The 20,616-nt window shown below is 44.5% G+C and overlaps 1 protein-coding gene across 2 annotated transcripts in view; it reads right to left on the bottom strand.

Annotated features, from left to right (window-relative positions):
• The window catches only part of LOC121451665 (tubulin-specific chaperone cofactor E-like protein), a 144,650-nt gene that overhangs the window by 73,783 nt on the left and 50,251 nt on the right, over positions 1–20,616 (bottom strand). Inside the window, exon 8 of one of the 2 annotated variants that reach the window (XM_041657363.1) lies at positions 9,515–13,120. The exons of the other annotated variant lie outside the window; for it this stretch is intronic. Within the exon in view, the coding sequence (XP_041513297.1) occupies positions 12,802–13,120 (319 nt within the window). The 3' untranslated portion in view covers positions 9,515–12,801. Of the gene's footprint in view, positions 1–9,514; positions 13,121–20,616 lie in introns of those variants that run through there. 2 annotated transcript variants of the gene reach the window in all.

Consider the following 20,616-nt stretch of genomic DNA (forward strand, 5'->3'; position numbering starts at 1 on the left):
AGAGAACAGTTGTTAGGCACTGAATATTTCTGTTTTGTGCTCCACGTTTCTTATGCTCTTTCTATGAAAGAGATGGCTGATTGGAGCGACTGTGAAATGAAGCAAGATGTCCTGTGGGGAAGGTTTTTGCTCCAGAGACTCCTGTTGAGTGACAAGATTCTGTTAGGTGCTCGTATCAAGAAGCTCTACTAGAGAGCAACAGGGCCTGTGTGGAAAAAAAAAATACAAAAATTACATATGTATACACACATGCCTATTGTATGATTCATTATAAATACATATTTATGCATATTCTGTGTGTACATAAAATTAAATATAAATGTCCTTACATACATAGTCATGTGCCACATGGCAATATTTCTGTCCACAGCAAACCACATATACAACAGTGGTCGCAAAAGATGACATCACCAAGTTAGACTGTAGTCCTAGTTGGTGTAGGAGCTCTATGACATCTGCACAATGACAACGTTGTCAGCAATGTATTTCTCAGAAACCATCACCATTGTTAAGCTGGGAGGTACATGTGTCAAGGAGAGATGCCTTCGAGCATTTGAAAGAGCTCCCTCCCTGTCAGTCAAGGTAGTAAATACAAAAGAGGGTACGTTCTGGGCTTGGGGCGGGGATTAACTGGTCAAGATTCCTGTCACTCTTAAGAGTTGAGGGATGGTGGAGTCTATCACTGGTCAGGCTGGTGGCTAGAGATTGGCTGTGCACTACTGCAGACTAATCAAAGCGATAGCTGCCTTGCCAACGTTCTCTCTTTTTCAGAGCCGAGTGTGGCTTCAGGTATATGAATGACACATTGGGGATGAAGGCCAGCAGTAGCTTCTGTCTTAGGAAACAAATGGCAACACACATTCAAAGCTTTATCCCAGGGCTATGGGCGGTCACCGTGGTAGTTTGAGTGTCTCAGTGCAGCAGTGTTGAGAGCTGTGCCTCAGGAGAAGTGTTTGGAGAGGGGATGTGTTAGGGGTGGAGCCTCGCTGATCAACTGATGCTGTCTCCTGAGAGTAAGTTGTAGTTCTGGCAGGACAGGGCCACCATGAGAGCAGGCTGTTGTGAAGTCTTGGCCTTCTCTGTTCTATGTTGGCCTTTCTTCTTTTCACTATGCCTGGAACAATAGAAGGCTACCACACTAAGCAGTACCAGCATTATTCTCTTAGACTTGCAGAATCATGACACCAACAAAACCTCTTTTCTTTATAATTCACATGGTCTCTAGCATTCTGTTATAATGTCAGACAATGGACTAAGACACTTCTTTCATAATATAATGCCGAGTGTTCTGCACCATCTGGGTCTCCCAGTACATCATGCTGATTCACTACATAGTAACAACCCTCAGCATCCTGGGCACGATGAGCTAGGGATGGCAGAAGGTTAGCTGTCCTGGTGCCATCTGTTCTACAAAGTGGAAGATAAATCCTCCAGACTCGAAAACACTGTTTTAATAAAACTTTCAAAACCTGGTGGCCAAGAACACCTCCCCCAAAGTGAAAGGCAACATCCTTGTTTTGTAGCTCTAGAAGACTCTCCTTTCTTTGTCTATGCTTTTGGGTTCCGAAGGCCATACATTCCAAACCTAAGAAAATGGCTCCAGTCCTGAAGGTCAGCCCGCATGGAGCTGGGCCGACGGTGTGAATGAATTCTATAGCAGCTCTAGGCTACAACGCAAACAGCTCTGTCGCTCGGGCCCTAGGTCCTGCTGCCCATTTGATGTGGTAGATGTTAGCAGTGGAGAGAGATGAAATGCGTAGTTCCTAGCAAAGCCTGGTGGTTAAGCTACAATGCAGGCCCCCGGTGTTCTGCAATCAGGTCACACCTCTGGCAGTGAAGAGATACGCCTCTTCAAATTAAACTGCTGGCGTGTGACTGGGGCCTCTGATGGGACATTTGCCCAAGAGACCAATGGCCATGTAGTTATTTTCTCTTATGATCTGAGCCCTATTGGATCCAAGGCCCAAAGGCAGGTAGACCCCAGCAATCTATCATAGGGTAGAAATGAAACTCAGAGAAGAGTCATGAACAAAATGCCTAACTCGGTAGTTCAGGCTCTGTCACCTGCCACCCAGAACTCAGATCCCACCAGAGTTTGTGTAGGTGATGTGTACTGTGTGTGTGTGTGTGTGTGTGTGTGTGTGTGTGTGCGTGTATATGTGTATAGCAGATAAATTGTAGCTATGCGACAGCATCACATGTATGTCTTGTGTGATTCTCCTGGGAATTTTCACGAACATTGGCGATTTTAACAATGAGAAGGAGGCATCTTCCTGGTGTGTGGAGCTTTGAGTAATCCATCACATCGTGTACTTTTCACCAAAGGAGAAGAGTTTTGCGGAGACAGTATGGGCAAACTCAGAGGCAGTGCTGAACCACATTGCCAGCTGGACAGCGACTCGAAAAGTTGGAAAACCGGTGACAACAGTGACAGGGAGGTCTGGCGTGGAGACACATGAACAGACAGAAGGGAGAGAATGCAAAGTGTGAAGATCTTTGTGTCGTATATCAACACCCACGAGAGCATCTGCTACAGAAGAGGGACTCCATAGACAAAAGCACTCGACCGGCTGATGTGACGCAGGCTTTGTCAGGGTTGGTACAATGGGTACATTTATAACGTGGCCACAGCCACAGGGATGGAGTTAGAGGGAACCAAGGCTATGAACTCCCATTTAGCAAGGCTCTTCTAGTGTCTCTGATCTCCAAATGCTCAATCTGTGGATGACTGAGCACAGCTGAGCCCTCAGCATGCCACTGCTTCTCAGGGACAGTGACTGACCTCAAATGGCAGGAAAATGATTCAATCAAACCACTTTTATCCTGGAAGACTGAAGAGAGATAAAGTCTAAACTTAAATATTTCTAGTTTAGATATGAAGTGTCCTCCAAAAGACTCATGCACTCAAGTCTTGGTCCTGAAGCTAGCAGTGTTGAGAAGTAATTCTCTGGGGAAGCAGCTAGATCCCGAGGGCTCTGGCACCGACTAGTGATCCCCGGGTTTATCATGTTTGACAGACTGTTGGGATGTTGCAGAGCTGTGGAGAATGGCCTGGTTGGAGGAAGTACATCACTAGGGGCATGTCACTTTCTTCCATGCTCTTTGCTTTCTGGCTTTCATGAGACAAACAGCCTCTGCAGCACACTGCTGCCACCATGATATTCTGCCTTACCCTAGGGCCCAAAGCAATGGCTCTAACCGCTAGGTCCAGGCAATCCATGAATTGAACCGTGAAACTGCTTCTTTCTCTCAGGTATCTGCCACAGTGATGAAAAGTCTGCCTAACACATGTGAGCATGCCTTTCTTGCCCAGAGACTTGAGCCAGCACTATTAATGGGAGGAAGTCTTGCAGGATGCAGGATCCAGAGGTCCTCACAAGGAAAAGCATTTCACAGTGAAGGGGCTGTGAGCGTGGGCCCTGGCAGTGGATATGCATGTTACAGCATAAAAAGCATGGCTGAGCTGATGCCATCCCAGGGAAGCAGTGAAATGAATGGCAGATGCGCAGGGATGGGGGTGCTCTCACCAGAGACATAGCAAGAACCCATGCAAGCACAATCTAGGACGCCCTGGGTCCTTTGTGTTAGATGAGCTGACAAGATGAACAGGGGGCAAAGGGCTCCATTTACAGAATGGGTTTGTGGACAGATAATAGCGTAGAGCTCGGGTAACTCACTCTGGTGCCTCTTGGTATGACTTTGCTTACTTCTGACTGAGCAGCATATGGTTACTGGGGTCTCAGGATATCCACAAATCAAGGTTCGGATGAAGCTATCAGGTAAGCTTCTAAGTCCAGCATAAGACAAGGGCTGAGGTGCTACAATAGACAGAAGAGGGATTCTTCAGACCCCGGTTATGGCCCCGTAATAAACTGCAGTGACAGGCCAGATGTAGATCACGACCCTAACCTCCCTCTCCCCAGTTCCCCCTCAGAAACAGGACCTCAGAGCCTAAAGGAGTTCCCCCAGTGGTGGCGAGAGGACTGGAGCCATTCTTGCCTCGGGTAGACTCTGTCTCCATAAGACACAGTGGCCAGATGTACCTTCAGTGATTTCTAGGAGACTGGAAAGAATATGCTATGCGAACAGCTCCCAACAGTCACCTCTTCAGGGTCCACACTGCGTTCAGAATGGGGGTATGTCCTTGTGCTTTCACCCCAGTGACTGAGGAAATCATTGGTAGAAGGCCAGAGCCAATTCTGTTTATGGCAGGACTCGCCCAGCAAGAATTCTTGTTCCAGAACATTCCTTTGGATGGGACTACCTTTGATGGATCTGCAGCTCAGTCTGAAGGCTTTTCCTGCTCCATTCTGATGCTTCTCTTTTCTTTCCCAGGTGTTACTCCCCACAGACCTGCCGTTCCCCCACTGTATCTCAAATTTTGCTTCCCAAGAAACTGAGCCTGGGGTGTTGGTGCCTTGAATCCCATACAAACTCGGTGTTTCCTGAATACACTTACTCCTGCCACTTACCTGGTGACTAGTGAGGGCCATCCCCAAGGTCCCCAGGTCTAGCTGAGGCAACTATTATCTAAGACTATACATGCATTTTTCCCTAGGAAAGAGTGATAGCATATCCTCAAAGTGAATGGCATGATGGAGGAAAACACAATTGCGTTCCTCTGGGTGTGTGTTCTATATAATAGACTATTACACACACACACACACACACCGAATGACCTCCAAGAGTCTCACTCTAGAAGTACACCTCTTCTATTTGCCTTCAGATCTTCACTCTAGGTCATATTCATGTAAACAAATGGCCTCTCCTCTTTTTTGTTTGTTTGTTAGAGATAGGGTCTATGTAACCCTGGCTAGCTTGGCATGTGCTATGTAGACCAGGGTGGCCTCAAATTCACAGTGACCACCTGCCTCTGTCTCCTAGGTGCTAGGATTAAAGGTGAACAACACCACATCCAGGTAATTTCATTTTCTTTATTGCTATATGGAACGGGCATGATGTATGCATGGAGGTCACGGGACAACTCTCGGAAGCCAGCTCTCTCCTTTCAACTTTGTATCTAGGTTTTGGATGTAGGTCACCAGGCTTGCACAGCAAGCGCCTCTACCTGCTGAGCCATCTTGCAGGTTCAGTTTTCCATCCTTGCAAACAAAGTTTTAAAACCCAATAATATTTCCAAAATTTATTATTCCCCTAAGTTCTATTTCTTTCTGTTCTAGTCACATTTGTGCTATATATTCTGGGCCAATATTCATATGAAAAATATGATGTTGGATCTTTGAAAATCACAGAGTGATGCTTATTAATGTTTATTTATGAACCAGAATACTCCCTAAAGGCTCAATAACAAAAGATGTTCATATTTGAAATTTTAGCGATTTTCTGAAACCAACTTAAGTGTGTATAAGCAAAGAATTCATTATTAATTTGTGATATCGGAAAGGAGCCAGGGCCTCACACACATTAGGCAAGTCCTGCACCATGGGGCTACCTTCCCAGCTACAGTTAAGCAGCTAAAACAGGAAGTACCAAGTAGATTCATGCAATTAAAACCTCAGAAGTGGCTTTGTTCTAATATCCATGCAGGCACATTGAGATTGGAGGGCACAGGCTCACTATATTCTCCATCCCCACAAAGAACAGCACGGATTCTCTACAAGACACTTAAATGGCAGGCTCTGAGTCAGCTCTGACTAAAGCTTATTACAGACAATAAACACAGGATTTCAGGGTGAGCGACCTGACTTCCAGGGGCACTCAGGTGAAAAAGTGCTCACACATTGTTTGACACGAGTAACATGCCTTTTGTGGCAGAGATAAATCCTCCCAGGCCAGGCTGCAGAGAACAATGGTTCTTAGGCCAGGTGATGTGGGCTCACTGTGATGATTACATGCCAATTGATGTGGCGGAGAAACATTCACTTTAGTAAGGCCCAACTTGGGCATGTCCCTGGGAGCGTTTCCGGACACTGGGTCTGAAGGGCTCTGATATCATCGTCTAACCCACTGATAGACTCAGAATCTGATAGACAGTTGAGAGTCTGTGGAGACCGTGGTGGGTGGGGCCTGGCTGAAGAAGTGTGATGTGGGCGGGTCTATCCTGCCCCTGCCCCTTCCTGCTTCTTTTCTGCCATGTTCACCCTGCACTGTGAGGTTCTATCTCACCAAGAGCTCAGGACCAATAGAGCTGATTGGACTGAAGTCTCTGAAAAAAATCTAAACTAGAATGAACCCTTCTTCCCTTGGGCCTGATACCATGTGGCATCGGTCATGTGTTGAATCCAAGTGCCTGGGCTGCAAAGCCTGGCTGGGAAGGTGAACTCTGCCAAAAACCCAAGCTCAACCACAGTAAAGCTTTAGACTCTGTAGGGCTGTGCCAAATAGTAAACCATTGCAACTTTGTGTTCTTTTGCTTTTGTTTTGTTGAGACAGGATCTCACTGTGTAGTCCTGGTTGGCTTAGAACTCAGTATGTAGACCAGGCTGGCCTTGAACTCACAGAGACTGACTTGCCTCTGGCTCTCAAGTGCTGGGATTAAAGGCGCAAACCACCTTGCCTGAGCCTTTATATGTTAATTTTTTATTATCCCACCGGAGAATAATTTGATAATATCTATCAACATTGCAAACTCTCTCGTCTTCTGATCCAGAGGCCCCAGACATGGGAATGTAGACTCTAGACACTTTCAAGCACACAAAAGAACCGGCGCTGCTTCTGGCAACAAACTGAAAGCAGGAGAGAGAGAGAGAGAGAGAGAGAGAGAGAGAGAGAGAGAGAGAGAAGAGAGAGAGAAACTCAAATGTACCCAATAGGGTACTCATCAGATACATCAGTTTGTACAATGATTACTTCCAGTGTATAAAGAGGCGAAGATGATTTCCTACATCCTATCCCAGAGACATCTCCATGGACAAAGAAAGCAAGGCTGCTGACAGCACACAATGTGCACCTTAGGATGTGTAAGAGCAAAGCAGCTAGAATGTATATTTGGATATGCTATTATTTGTGTAAACTCTGGGAGACAAGACGCAGTAGAGATATTACAATGGGGGCCTTTCAATGTCTCCCTTACATTGCTGGAGTCCTGAACCTTGTGGAAGTCACCTGTTGGAAATTAAATTTAAACCTTTTTTTCTATTTTTTATTTTTTGGTTTTTCAAGACAGGGTTTCTCTGTCCTGGAACTAGCTCTTGTAGATCAGGCTGGCCTCAAACTCACAAAGATCCGCGTACCTCTGCCTCCCAAGTGCTGGGATTAAAGGCATGTTTAAACATCTTAATGTTGTCTCTTTGTAATGTAAAATATGAAACTTAGAAAAAAAGCATTTTAATACAACCGAGACAATTCACATCACCCCTGCTGTATTTCCTGAGTAAAGGAGACAGCTGCCCTCAAATGTGCCCATGGCATTTTTCCTTTTTAATTCCTTCATGTTTAACCCTCCCATGACTGTTCTTTCTTAACACACTGATTGTGTTACCTGAAGTGACCAAGGAAGAGGTGGCTGTGAAGGACTCCACAAATTCAAACTGCACTGGAATTGGCCTGGCAGACTCAGCTCCTGCAGGCCAGAATAGATAGCCCATCTCTATTTTGTAGGCAATATTTATATGCTTCACACAGCTCCTTCTTGAATGCAAGGGAGGAACAATAGCAGTGGCAGCCACAAAAGGGCTCCACCAGGCTATAAACATATTTTCCCTTCCTTGATAAATGCTGATTGACATTAATCTCAATTGCAATGAGTGCCCCTCTCACTTTTGGCTCCATACTGAAACCAAGAATGACCTAAGTGAAAAACCGAATTAGCAGTTTCCTGACATCATATTACAGGTTCATTTTATCGACAGCACCAATCATAAGCACCCAATATGGCCTCTCAGAGAAGTAGGAATCTCAGTAGCTAGCCACCAACCACAAAGTGACAATTCTGTTATTGACACCGGGGCTTATGAAGCTGGACTGAGCACTGTCAGCCACACCAGTGACTCTTTTCTGAGCGACACAAAGATTAACAATGGAGGTGCAGGTTGGAAGGAGGGCTGCGGCCCTAGGCACAACACACAACTGTCAATTCGCTGGAGCCAAGTGCCATTTGCCCACGGTGCTGCTTTGGACAAGTTAAATAACCTATCTGTGCATCCATTTCACTCTCTAGGGAAAAACCGGCACAACAGTGCCTGCTTCAGTAAGTCAACAGGAAGACCAATGGGAGTTTCTGTTCCAGAGGGGCTGGAAAGCGACAAGTGACCTTAGGGGTACCTGGAGGAAGCAGCAGTAGTTTCAGATCAGGTAGATGCCTGAATGCGAATCTACCTTCTAAGTATTTGGAGCACCCAAAAATAAAGGATGACTGTGGTAGTGTGAATGTAATTGGCTGCCATTATCTCATAAGGAGAGGCACTACTAGGAGGTGTGGCTTTACTGAAATGGGTGTAGCTTTGTTGGAGGAAGTATGTCACTGTGGGGGTGGGCTTTGAGGTTTTTCCTATGCCCAGGATACCAACCAGTTTCTCAGTCGACTTTCTGTTGCCTTCTTATCAAGATGTAAAAACTCTCAGCTCCAGCAGCATGTCTGCCTACCTGCCACCATGCTCCCCATCATGATGAGAACAGACTGCACCTCTGAAACCGTAAGCAGCCCTCCCAAGGAAATGTTCTCCTTTATGAGTTGTCGTGGTCATGGTGTCTCTCCACAGAATTAAAACCCCTAAGACAGTAACTAGACAGACTTTAACCCAAGTTGAAGGCATCCACTCTTTGAACAGGAAACAGACCTCCCCTCGATTAAACAGAGGACACCCACATCCTTCTGAAGCACTGAGAGGACTTCATGGGCACTACCTTTTAAGTACAGGAGCACACTCTCTGGTCCTTAATTCTCCAAAGAATGTTAATTCCTACCAGTTTACCAAGAAATCATAGATGAACAGATAAGGGTAAAATGCCCCAAACCTGGAGGCAATGTTTTTAAGAAAAATGGCAAATTTGTACTTCACCAAAATGAAAATCTCACTCTTACTCAATAAAGAGGGTGCTGAGTAGTTAGAAAGCTTTGTCCCCAAAGGATAAAAACAAAACAAGGAGGTTGGAGAGATGGCTCACAGAGGTTAAGAGCATTGCCTGCTCTTCCAAAGGTCCTGAGTTCAATTCCCAGCAACCACATGGTGGCTCACAACCATCTGTAATGGGGTCTGGTGCCCTCTTCTGGCCTGCAGACATACACACAGACAGAATATTGTATACATAATAAATAAATAAATAAATAAATAAATAAAATAAAATAGAATAAATAAACAAAACAATGTAGAAAATGTGTTGGAAACCTAGAATTTGTTAACAAGAAAGTAAAAGCTTTTTTTTCTTGAAAATTTTAATTGAGATTTTTTTTCAGCCTCAGCAAAATTGCTATTATACTTGGCAGGATGGCCAGGCTCCTACTAGCTTAAGCCACTTCTCCCAAGAAGGCATTCCAGAACCGATGTCCATCTGTATAAAAATGATCACACGTCTTTGTCCCAACCCTCCAAAAGAAACATCCAGAACACAAGAAGCAAATGGACTTGGATTTTTAATTTTTTAAAGATTATCTTTCTATATATATTAATAAAAAGTGCAAAGAATAGACCTTCATGTTTAAATTATATTCTAAAATAAAATATATATATATTTATATTTCCATTAACTGCAGGAGACAACTGTAAAGGGCCTGAGAGTCCAGTCCCTCTCTGTCACTACAATAAACATACATTTTAAGGAAGCACCTATGAAAAACAGTAGAGTTCACAATAACATTTGGGGACACAGAGCTTCTGGGCATTCTTGAAAGCAGTTTGTTTGCATTTCGGTCTTACATGGCATAAAGGGAAAAGTCAAATTCATCAACAGAAATGACAATGCGTAAGAACTATCGAGCATTCTGGAGTCATGGCCTACTTGCCCTTGGGCCTAAGCTGCCGTGCAGAGAGCCACGCTGTGTTAGGAAAAGCTATTAGTGGCATGGCTCCCACAGTGATCACCTCTGCTGCTTTCTTACGCATCTATGGCCACGGCTGCAGAATCTAGGAGATCTCAACCATCAAACCCAATCCATTTGGACCACAGCTTTAGCAGCTCCACCCACAGCGAAGACTCCTGATTTGGGTTTGGCTTTCTTTTTTGCGTTATTCCTTTCCTTTTCCACAACTGAAAAGAATTTCTACTTTAGGAAGGCATGTTCTCTCTGCTATGCCTGAAGGCACATCTCTGTAATACCGGTGAGGACAGCGTTTGCCTCCTAACTGTCAACATGTGCTCCCACTCAATCTGATGAAGTCAACATTAAAACACAGACAACTATAGACAAGCATGGTGCGTGACGTGCAGACTCAAAGGTCCACAGTCTTTTCTTTCCTCCTTCTGCATCTGTTATAAAAATAATTTTATAACAGCTTATAATAAAATTCTAAATAATTATAAATGTCTACACAGCACCGATTTTACTTCAAAAGCAGCCTCTTTACTCAGCCACCCAACTAAGTCTGTAAATACGCATGCTCAAGCAGCTTTTCTCATTTACTCCTGTAATTCTAAAAGCCCAAGGACTGTATCTGAGATTTTCTTCACTGGAAATGATCCGGCAATTATTCAAACCACCAATTACAATGCCCTAGAATACCTACATCAGTTATTGGATGAGAAGTTCCCTTTACATGCAACTGTAATAAAGGATTAGGCCTGCAGAAGATAAACACTGTTCTGTAGTAACAGAAGAAACAGGTCTCAAAGAGTAAAAAAGCGTTTCGTAAAACTTTGTCATATATAAAATATCTTATTGTGACCATTCCACTTCTGACCAAAGTGTAAGTGCTCACTCTGCCTTCTGCCGTGGGATGGAAGTGGCTCCAAAGTTCAAAAATAAGAGTGCATCTGTTTCCCAGGCTGACGAAAGCAAAGTCTGCATTTCAGCTCCTCCCGCAAACCCCTCCGCACTCACGCGCACACACAAAGCACCCAGTCTTCATCTTCGTGACACTGTCGCCACACTTTTCTTATTTCCAAAAAAAAAATCTGTCAAGAAAATGCAATTGCAAAATAACTGCCCTTGTCTATACTGGCCGGATCCCTGCTGCTCATCTTTAGGATTCTGAGATAGTCTGCAGCAGGGAAGCTGGCCGCACTCATCTTTCTAATCCCTTTGGTTTTCACCTTTAGCCTGCGGTGAAGCCGGCCTGCTTCCCTAGGCCTGATCAATAGCTTTAGACATACCGAACCTGAAGTGCATCAAGAGAACAAACACCCGCCCCATGGCGGAGGAAACTTGAAAACACAACTCCCCACCCGTGAAGAAGTCATCAGAGTCCCCTAAGGAGTTTACAAGAAACTAAGTTTGTAGGAGAGGTGGAACCCTATAACAAAGGTGAAAAGACAATGGGGGGAAATAAAGACCAAAATCAAACAACAAACAAACACAAAACCAACCAGGCAACAGGTGCATTCTTTGAGATCCTCTGCTGCCTCCCACCAGTAGCCAGTGGACTAGAAAAAAAAAAATCTCTATAGTGAAGAAAGGACTTAAATCTAACTAACAAAGAACGGAAGGCCAGAGAAATAGGTTCCAGAGTATGCAAGGAACTGGTGTTAAATCCTTCTGCAAAAGAAACCCGGGCTGTTGTGACACTCAAACTTCACTCATCGATTAGGCAAAAACCATCCACAGGGGACATAAAATAAAATACAAAACAACTGTTAATTATGACATCACAAAGTCCCAAGAAAAAGGTGGGAACCACAGTTCCCTTTGATTAAAGTCTCTCACTTTTAATGACACTGCAAGGACAAGGGCTTCGGATGCGCAACAAGGGCAGGAGAGCCAGCAGGCTCAGTTTCTCCAATCCCTCCACCTCCTCCTTCACACAGGCCTGGCCGCCCGTCGGCTGACTCTCTGCTACGGAGTATATACCCAGAACTGTCCAGGCTCGTACTTTATTTCCAGTAGCTTATGAGGGAAAGCTGCCAAGAAATAACAACCACTGAGCAGAAAGAAAAGACGTAATGGGAGTGATAGCTGGCCAATGCACAACGGGCGTTCAGCGGGGCGGCAGCAGAGAGGTTAGAGCCCTCTGCCCATGCTTCCAGGACAACGGCATGTTTTCTTGGGTTAACTCTCACCTACTTCTCTTTAAAAGCCTAACGGAGTTCCTGAGATCAGATTCAGGCTGAAAAAATGCTTAAAATACTCAAAAGTATTTAAAATGGGAAATGGGGGGAGGGAGACAAAATTTGAGGGGAAAAACCCACTAAGTAAATTACAAAGAGAATAAAACAGGTAAGTATGTGCAAGTCAGAGTGAAAAACTGGAGCCCAGAAAGGAAAAGAGGAGGAGGAAAAGAATGACTGGAGACAGGGACGGAAGGTGCTGGCCCTTCAGGGAAGATCCTGTCTCTGGATTTGAACACTGTGCACCACCCCTCTTAGGCACCACTCTGTCTTCCAGCCTAGCAGGAAAGAGCTCAGAGGCTGACAAACCCCAGCAACACAGTAAGAAGTCGGTGATTTCTCTGTCATCTTTCAAGAAAGAGAGGGAGAGAAAGACAGAGAGAGAGAGAGAGAGAGAGAGAGAGAGAGAGAGAGAGAGAGAGAGAGATAAAGACTGGAGATGCAGCAAGGTCTGCTGACTGAGCTGTGGTAGAAAATACCAAAAACAATCCCAGTCTAGGGGAAGAAAATATACAAAACCCCTTCAAAAGCCAAACAAAAACCAAAACGAAACGGAAATGTCCTTCTTCCTAAAGAAAAACACACTGGAAACAAACACCCTGCAGGAAGTCCTTATGTGAGTTTTTACAAGGCTGGTAGAGGTTATTTTGTTTTTGATTCCACAAAAATTTTATCTCCATCCCTAATGCCGAAAGAGTGCAGAGCTCGGGAGCTGTACTTCATCTCTTCGGGGCCAAAGGGTGCCTCATGGTCAAAGTAGTACAGAAGCATGCTGCTCGTGGGCAACTGGACTAGAGTCTTGAGTTGTTTCTTCAGTTCGGCTACTGTTTGGTCCAGACGGATGCTCATTTCTTCTACTTGGTCATTAAAATGGACTTCTACCTTTGCGCTGCTCTGGGGCCTTAGGTCCACTTCTGCCAAAGGCTCCAATCTCCCGTATTTTGTAATGAGTTCATGATACCTACGGTATAAAAAGAACAGTGTCACCTTCAACAACTCACTCACAACACACAAGCAAACTACACCTCTGCTCGCACCATCTTTTCTCATCTTCTCCTGTGACTGTCCCATTCTTCCTACATGCAGAGCTAGCTACTGAATGACCGCTGTGGCTTCTGCGCTGTGCTGAGGTCAAAGGAAAACCACAAGCTTGTGGAGAGAAGCATTTCTCTTGAAGATGAGCCCCATGCCTCTGCTATGTACAAACAGGCTTAAAGGGGCTGAGGATGTCTCTCAGTTAGCAGAGTGATTGCACACCTGTCACCTAGCACTCAGGAGGTAGGGGTAGAAGGATTAGAAGTTCAAGGTCATCCTCAGCTATGTAGCAAGGTCAAGGTCAGCCTTGGCTCTATGATACCCTCTCTCAATCAATTGGGGATGGAAAAAAGTTAGAGAAAGAAAACAACCTAGAGAAGCAGGGGCTGCAAAGGCAACAGGGAAGAGTCCAATCCCTCCCCAGATTGTGCTTTTCTTGGGTGTTAGCACTGAGAAGTGAAAATGCCTAACTAAGCACATGTTTCTTGGTAATACAGGGGGATGGTAGGGGAGCAGTTTCTCCAAGTACCAAGAAACCATAATCTATAGAACAAAAATACCATGTATTTCAGCTATTATCCAACTCCTTTAACGAAGTTTTGTTGGAATGTTCCAGTCTGGCTCCAGCTAAATACAAGAGTTATAAAAAGATCAAGGATTCATTCTTGGAAAAAGAGACCATAAATAAAGATGTTCTGTCATCGGGGCAGAGATAAAAAAGCAAAGCACATTAAGAGAAAAGTGAGTTCCAGCGGTGAGAACAGGGTCCCCAATAGTAAGTTCCTACACAGAAATTCTTGTAGCTACGGCCAGCCTTGAGGGAATGAAGTCTGAGCTGATGGAGGAAGTTGGACAGTCTCCTACATACCAGAGAGGGGGAAAGCCACCATGAGTTTGGCTGTAACTAAGACTTGCTGAGGTTAATCAAGGATCAGAACCTGACAGTCACGTAGCATGATGCTCCAGCTCTCCCACTCTACTTCTGGCTTCTCCTCAGCACGATCAGTGTCATAATAAGGTTAGTAGAACACTAATGACACAGTAAGACATTGTGCTGCGAGATGGAGGGAGAGGCAGGGCGGAGCAGAAATAGCACAGGCCCTGACTTTCAAGTCTGCGTTGTGATTAACACGATGACTTTGCAGCTCTCCAAGCCCTCTGGATCTGCTTCCTCATTAGCAAGTGTAGGATGCTGCGTCCTGCCCTTCCTACCTGAAGGACAGCCATAAATAAAACCAGTGAGTAAGGCCCTGTACATTCTAAGTTCATATACAAAAAAATGGCATTATATCTTTGGAGCTTACAATATTAACACACACACACACACCCCTTAGAACCTACAACTGAAGTGTCCTTGGGAGGGACTTAGAGACGGTGCTGGTGTGACGTGACAGCCTGTAGAACTGTCTCGAGTGCTTGAGCCCAGATTAAAACAAACAAAGAAAACAAAACCCAAAACCACACACCATCAGCAGCAACACAAGAATGGGGCATAACCCCATGGCCAAAACCTTTCCAATGGAGCCCAGAGCTCAGTAGTGTGGGAAATAGAAGATCAAGTCAGATCTTCAGACTGTGGAAACTACTGCAGAGAAAGAAGGTAAAGAGAGAAAGTCTTCCTCAGTGAAAACACAGAGCCAGGGATGAAGGAGTCAGCCATGGTACAGAGGAACCAAGATGGAGAAAGGCCCAGGGATCAGAAGCCTGGCTGGCTGTCCACTGTTAGGATGTTAGCAAAGGCCAAGCCATCACAACACAGGAGGGGACACACACACACACACACACACACACACACACACACACACACTATGACCACAACCACCAGGACTTGAGATTGCAGAAGGCTCCACATTGAAACCTTCCCCATGCCTTCCTGTCGCATGCCTTCACACAAGCAGAGACATTGTGATATGCATCAAAAGCTGAAAAATGGCAGCTGAGGCCATATGGTCAAATGAGCTGACCCAACTTAAAGACATGTTTCCCCTCCAGACTACAGAAAAGTAGAAACAAGAGCAACACCATCAAACTCTGCCTACAAGGGACAGAAGAGGCAACAACAAAGGGGTCAAGGAAAGCTAACACACGACAGGTTTCAGCAACCTGAGAAGTGTCCACTTCCAAACAAAAACTACATCAGCCACAGAAACAGAAGCACATATCCCAGGAAAAGGAGGAGAGGGAAGAAACAAGAGGTGAAAAGGCAGAGGCAGAATGCAATCTGAAGCAAGCACACCCAGAGGAGAGAGGAAAGGACACACAGGCACTGCGGTCTAGGACGCAGGAAGAGTGGAAGGACAAAATCCAAGAGTTCAAGGAGATGGTGAACAGATGCGGGGTGCGGGGTGGGAGGGAGAGAAGCGGTGGGTGCCACCACTGCCAACCAGACAAGCCACTGTCCCTAGCCCAATTCTGTGCAGCAATGATTTTAGCTAGGATAAAGGACAGAGGGAATAGAGTTGCCATGAATTCTTCTAGTGAAAAAAGGCAATAGCAGGATTAGAGAATTAATAATAAAACCTGAGCCTGCTTAAATATGAAACTAAAACTTAACAATGGTAACTTTTGTATTTCTAGACTCACTTGACACTGAAGACAAATGAAACGATTTCAAGCATAAACATTACTATAAGCTAAGCTATACATAGAGCCACCAGCCTCACTGCTGCAAATGAGGAAGTGGATTTAGAAATCACATGATCCCTATGCTGGGACACTGTACTGTCCTACACATTTCTCAAGATCAACCGCATACAGAAATAACCGACTACTACCCCCAATTAGTTTTCTTCCAATCTTTCATATCTTAGAAAACAGCACTGAAAACTATCCAATTACTCTAGCCAAACACTAAAAGCCAGTCTAGCTTCTTCCTGTTGTGTCTCTTTCCTCCAGTGCTTTCATCCAATAAATTAACATGTTTTAATTCTTCTTTCTCCTAAATGTTGTATTAATCTATTGCTTCCTTGTCCGTGTGTCTTATCAATTCAAGTCACTCTCATTAATTGTCTTAACACACATTTTCTTTCAATATATGTCTATATTTGTTGAATCTCTTCCTGGTTGGCCTTCTTAGACTGCAGAGTTTAAAAAAATAAAAACTACATTTCCCACATTCCCTTGCAGATGAGATTTAACTTCCACCACTATCAGTCAGCCTTGAACGAATCTAGCACACACAGCATGGGGACAGTCTGGCTAGCAGCTTCTTCAGTACCAAACTGAAGTTCAAGCAAGGTTCCTTCCAGGAGTCAACAGCCTGGCAGCATCCTGCTGATCTGGAGGTCAAACTAAGGTGACTAGCTAAGCACCAAGGACAGAGCTTGAGATAAGCACCTCCTCCACCAGGTCACTACAGAGGAACAGTGCCCTTGCAGGCACTTTTGTGGCATTATTCTAGAGGCGAGCCTACGGAGACTGCTGAGGTCTACTCTTCCAGGTCTTCTAAGGAATCTGTATGGACATTAGTCATGGCATAAAACCCCTTCTTAAGGAGTTATGACCTCCCATGAAACTACAACTAATCCTAACAAATGCTTCAATGAAAAGGGGCTACAAACGGCACAGATTCCAGTGGTACACTATTCTAGAGAAGCCAAAACAACAGGTCCAGCAAACAAGCTGTAGCTGACAGAGGGTAGGAGTCAGGGGAAAAGGTTGAGGAGGGAATATATTTTAGATGATGGGAATTTTAGATTCTGGTTGTGCTGGAGGTTATATAATGGGACTGTCAAAATTCAGAACTATAAACTAAAAAGGGTGAAAATGTACTCCGTGTCAGTCATATTGCAATAAATCAGATTTTAAAAAAGAAAATGTAGGGCTACAAAAATGCCTCAGTGGCTAAGAGTGCTTGGCAGGCAAGCATGACAGTCTGAACAGAGAGCAGAACCCATGTAAAATACTGCCTAACCGCAGTACTGTCGCGGCGGGGCCCAGAAATTGTTGGGGCTAGCTGGTCACCAACTCCAGGCGAAGCTGGAGTCTATTTCAAGAGGAATAGGGTAGAAAGTTGATGTGGGAGTGTCATATATCAATCTGTTGATTTCATTGGTTAAGTAATAAACAAACTGCTTGGGCTCATAGCTTAGAACATAGGTCGGTGGAGAAAACAGAACAGAATGCTGGGAGGAAGAGGAAGTGAGGTAAGATGCCTCAGACAGAGACACCATGCTCCGCTCTCCCGGGCAGACGCGATTCAGCTTCGACCCAGGATGGACGTAGGCTAGAATCTTCCTGGTAAGCACACCTTGGGGTGCAACACAGATGATTAGAAATGGGCTAAATTAATATGTGAGAATTAGCCTAGAAGAGGCTAGATAGAAATGGGCCAAGCAGTGTCTAAAAGAATACAGTTTCAGTGTAATTATTTCGGGTAAAGCTAGCTGTGCGGGCGGCCAGGTGCCGGGGACGCAGCCCCGCCGCTCCTCTTACAATAGAAAGTGACAGTGGAGGACACCCAGTGTCCTCAGGCCTGTACATGCACACACATCACACATATACATACACTCATATATACACACATCCCAAATTTCTTAAAATCTAAAATGGATCCAGATATAAGGTAACCATTTAATAGGATCCACCAAGACGAAGGGGAAAAGCAGAAGCGAACATCATGACTAGAATGTGAAAGGCGATGATCACTGCCTGCTTTCCACATGGCAAGGCTCTCACTAGGGTTCATACTAACAGCGTTAGCATACAGCAGCACTGAATCAACTGCTTTGTGACCATCTCCGTACAGAAATTCAGCACAACTGCAGTGACTTTTGTTAGGAAACCGCTACCAGCGGTTGCCTGGGAACTACATGCTTCATGACTGCTAAGCACGTGAATAGAAAGATGCGCTTTTTGCTGTCATGTGGAAGTATTGTCCTCACAGTGAAAACAGAGCAATGTAGAAACTGAGACACATAGCCCACAGATCATAAGAATACTGCTGTGAGTATGGAATCTTAAAGCTAAATGAAATACTTACTAGAAAAATAAGAAATTACCAGCCCAACTCATTTTACAAAGCTGGTACAACACTTAAAAACCCAGAAGAGCAGAAGATTATTATAGGCCAATTTTACATTTTAAAATAAATGGGAACATTCCGGATAGCATAAAATTAAATCCTACCTGCTTATAAAGAATATTTCTTAGTCTATAACTAGCTGAACACTGGAATGCAAAAATGGTTCAGCAAAGGAAACACATTGTTAAATCCAGACTAAAGGAAGAAAACGACAATCAAATGCAAAAAGACCATTCTATAAAACCTGGTGTTATTCAAAGACCAAAGATACACCCTAGAAAGTCAAGAATAAAACTATTTCAACTCAGTAAAAGTCCAGTTTCATGTCAGAAGGCTTCACCCTGAAGTCTGGATACATTCTCCTCAAACAGGAAGGGGATCACTGGATGGCTTCCCACACTGCCTTTCCGTCTGGGTGGTTTTAAGGATTGAAGTCAGAGCCTCCATCATGCATGTGGCACAAGTGTTCTACCATTTGAGCCACATCCCAGCCTGTCTGTCATTTTAATATCACACCAGAAAAAGAAATGAACAGCACAGAAATTATTTGAGGAGATAACTGTGTGCAGGGAACTCCCCAAGGAAGTAAATATGAACTACTCCGTATGCCGTTAGGAAAGACAGACGACCAGCATGCAAAGCCTTCACTGGCCTTCCTAAAATGGAAAAGGGGATCTCATTTGAAAGAGCAACAAAAATTAAGAAAGTACCTAGAAAGGAACTTAACAATGCTGTGTTAAGACATTGTGAGAGAAACGGAAAGCACCTGTGAAGGACACAGAACGTTCTGCATTCCACACAGAGAGCAGTCAGCAGAGGCAGGATGCTAATTCTCCCCACATTTATCAACAAACTCACTGTGCTCTGTAGTTTCTGCAGGGTGAAACTTATAGTTCTAAAGGCGTCATGGGACACAAACAGCCCTACAATAACTAAAATAATTTGAAAAACACTTGTGAGGGAGGGGTTTACCTTTGCACACACAAGACCAGCACAGGCTTCAAGCCAGTCAAACTGCATCAAGGAACTCACGAAATGTCACCCCTAGCTGAAGAGCTACTGGCAGCTCATAGCCACTGGAGAAGGGAGTACCAGTTCAGTGGATGACCCCACACCTATGCATACTGCCAGTACCAACTGGACTTAATGGTAAAAAACAAAGAATATAATAAATGAAGTTGGGAGGGAGATAAAGTGGGGAAAGTTGGAGAGGGGTGGGGATCCTGTTTCCAAGAAAATACAACTGAAAAGACCAGGTGGAAATGCTACAGACCATAGGAAGATACTTCATTTCCACAGAAATATAAACCCAACTTTATATTTTGGTGGTGGTTTTAAGAAGAGATTTCAAAGATACACATCAAGTTATTGGCACAAGGGGCTGGAGAAATGACTCAACAGTTAGGAGCACTTACTACTAATTTTGCAGAGGACTGGAGTTCAGTTCCAGTGTCTACATCAGACAGCTCACAACCACCCAGAACAGGGGGATTTGACAAACTCTTCTGGCTTCTGTGGGCACCTGCATTCATGTGCGCACCACCCCACCCCCCAAATAAAACCTTTAAAAAAATCTTGCTCTGGTTTCTTTCTGGAATAGGATGAGAGGAGAGGCAAAAAGAATCCCATTTTCTTTTCTGCAATATTATTTCTTCTTAATTAAAAATAAACCAAAGATAATGAGAAATATTAACCTCATCAGTTCTGAATGGTGGAAATTTGGTGTTTTATTACTCTTAGTATTTTTCAATATTATTTTTCATTAAAAAATACCACGAAAAAGATAACTGGCTACTTGTTTGGCCAAAGTTGAAGTTCATAGAGCAAAGCCAATGTCTGCAAGACCAGGGAACTTGGGAGGCTCACTCTCCCTCTCCTTTGCTCATCTCTAACTGCTATCAAGATAGGAAGGCAGCTACCTCCTGCCAGGCTGGGAAAGAGGCAAGAAGTCAAAACCAAGTCCTGGGTAATTGGAATGACAAAGCCTGCAAGCTCCAGGGAAAGCTAACATTTCAGAGGGTCTCCAAGGAACAGGGAGGAGAAAGCCCCTTTGTCTCTCATCAAACTCCCAGCCCAAGGTGAGCAGTGCTGTGTCACCCTCTTGACAGAGGATGATGGAGCTTGGCAACGCAGAGAACCCCAGGAGACCCGCATCCAGGGGAGGAATGTTCTTCACAACAGCAGGCCCTCTGTGTGGAAGGAATATGAGGTAACGGACACAGTGTGCTAGGATTCCTCCAGCCTGGGAGACAAAACGGGCCTTCATCAGGGTGGTGTCCAAATACAGCCCGCTGCCCTGTCTCACAATCACAGGCAGATACAATCAGCTCGGCTAAGAAAAGCCATTAGTTTCTAGCAGGAAAACACCCTCCATACTTCACAAAGCATACCACTGGTGA

Source organism: Microtus oregoni, unplaced genomic scaffold (genome assembly GCF_018167655.1).
Source record: "Microtus oregoni isolate MIOR12 unplaced genomic scaffold, Mior012 000008F_ref0000371, whole genome shotgun sequence".
Classification (NCBI taxonomy): domain Eukaryota; kingdom Metazoa; phylum Chordata; class Mammalia; order Rodentia; family Cricetidae; genus Microtus; species Microtus oregoni.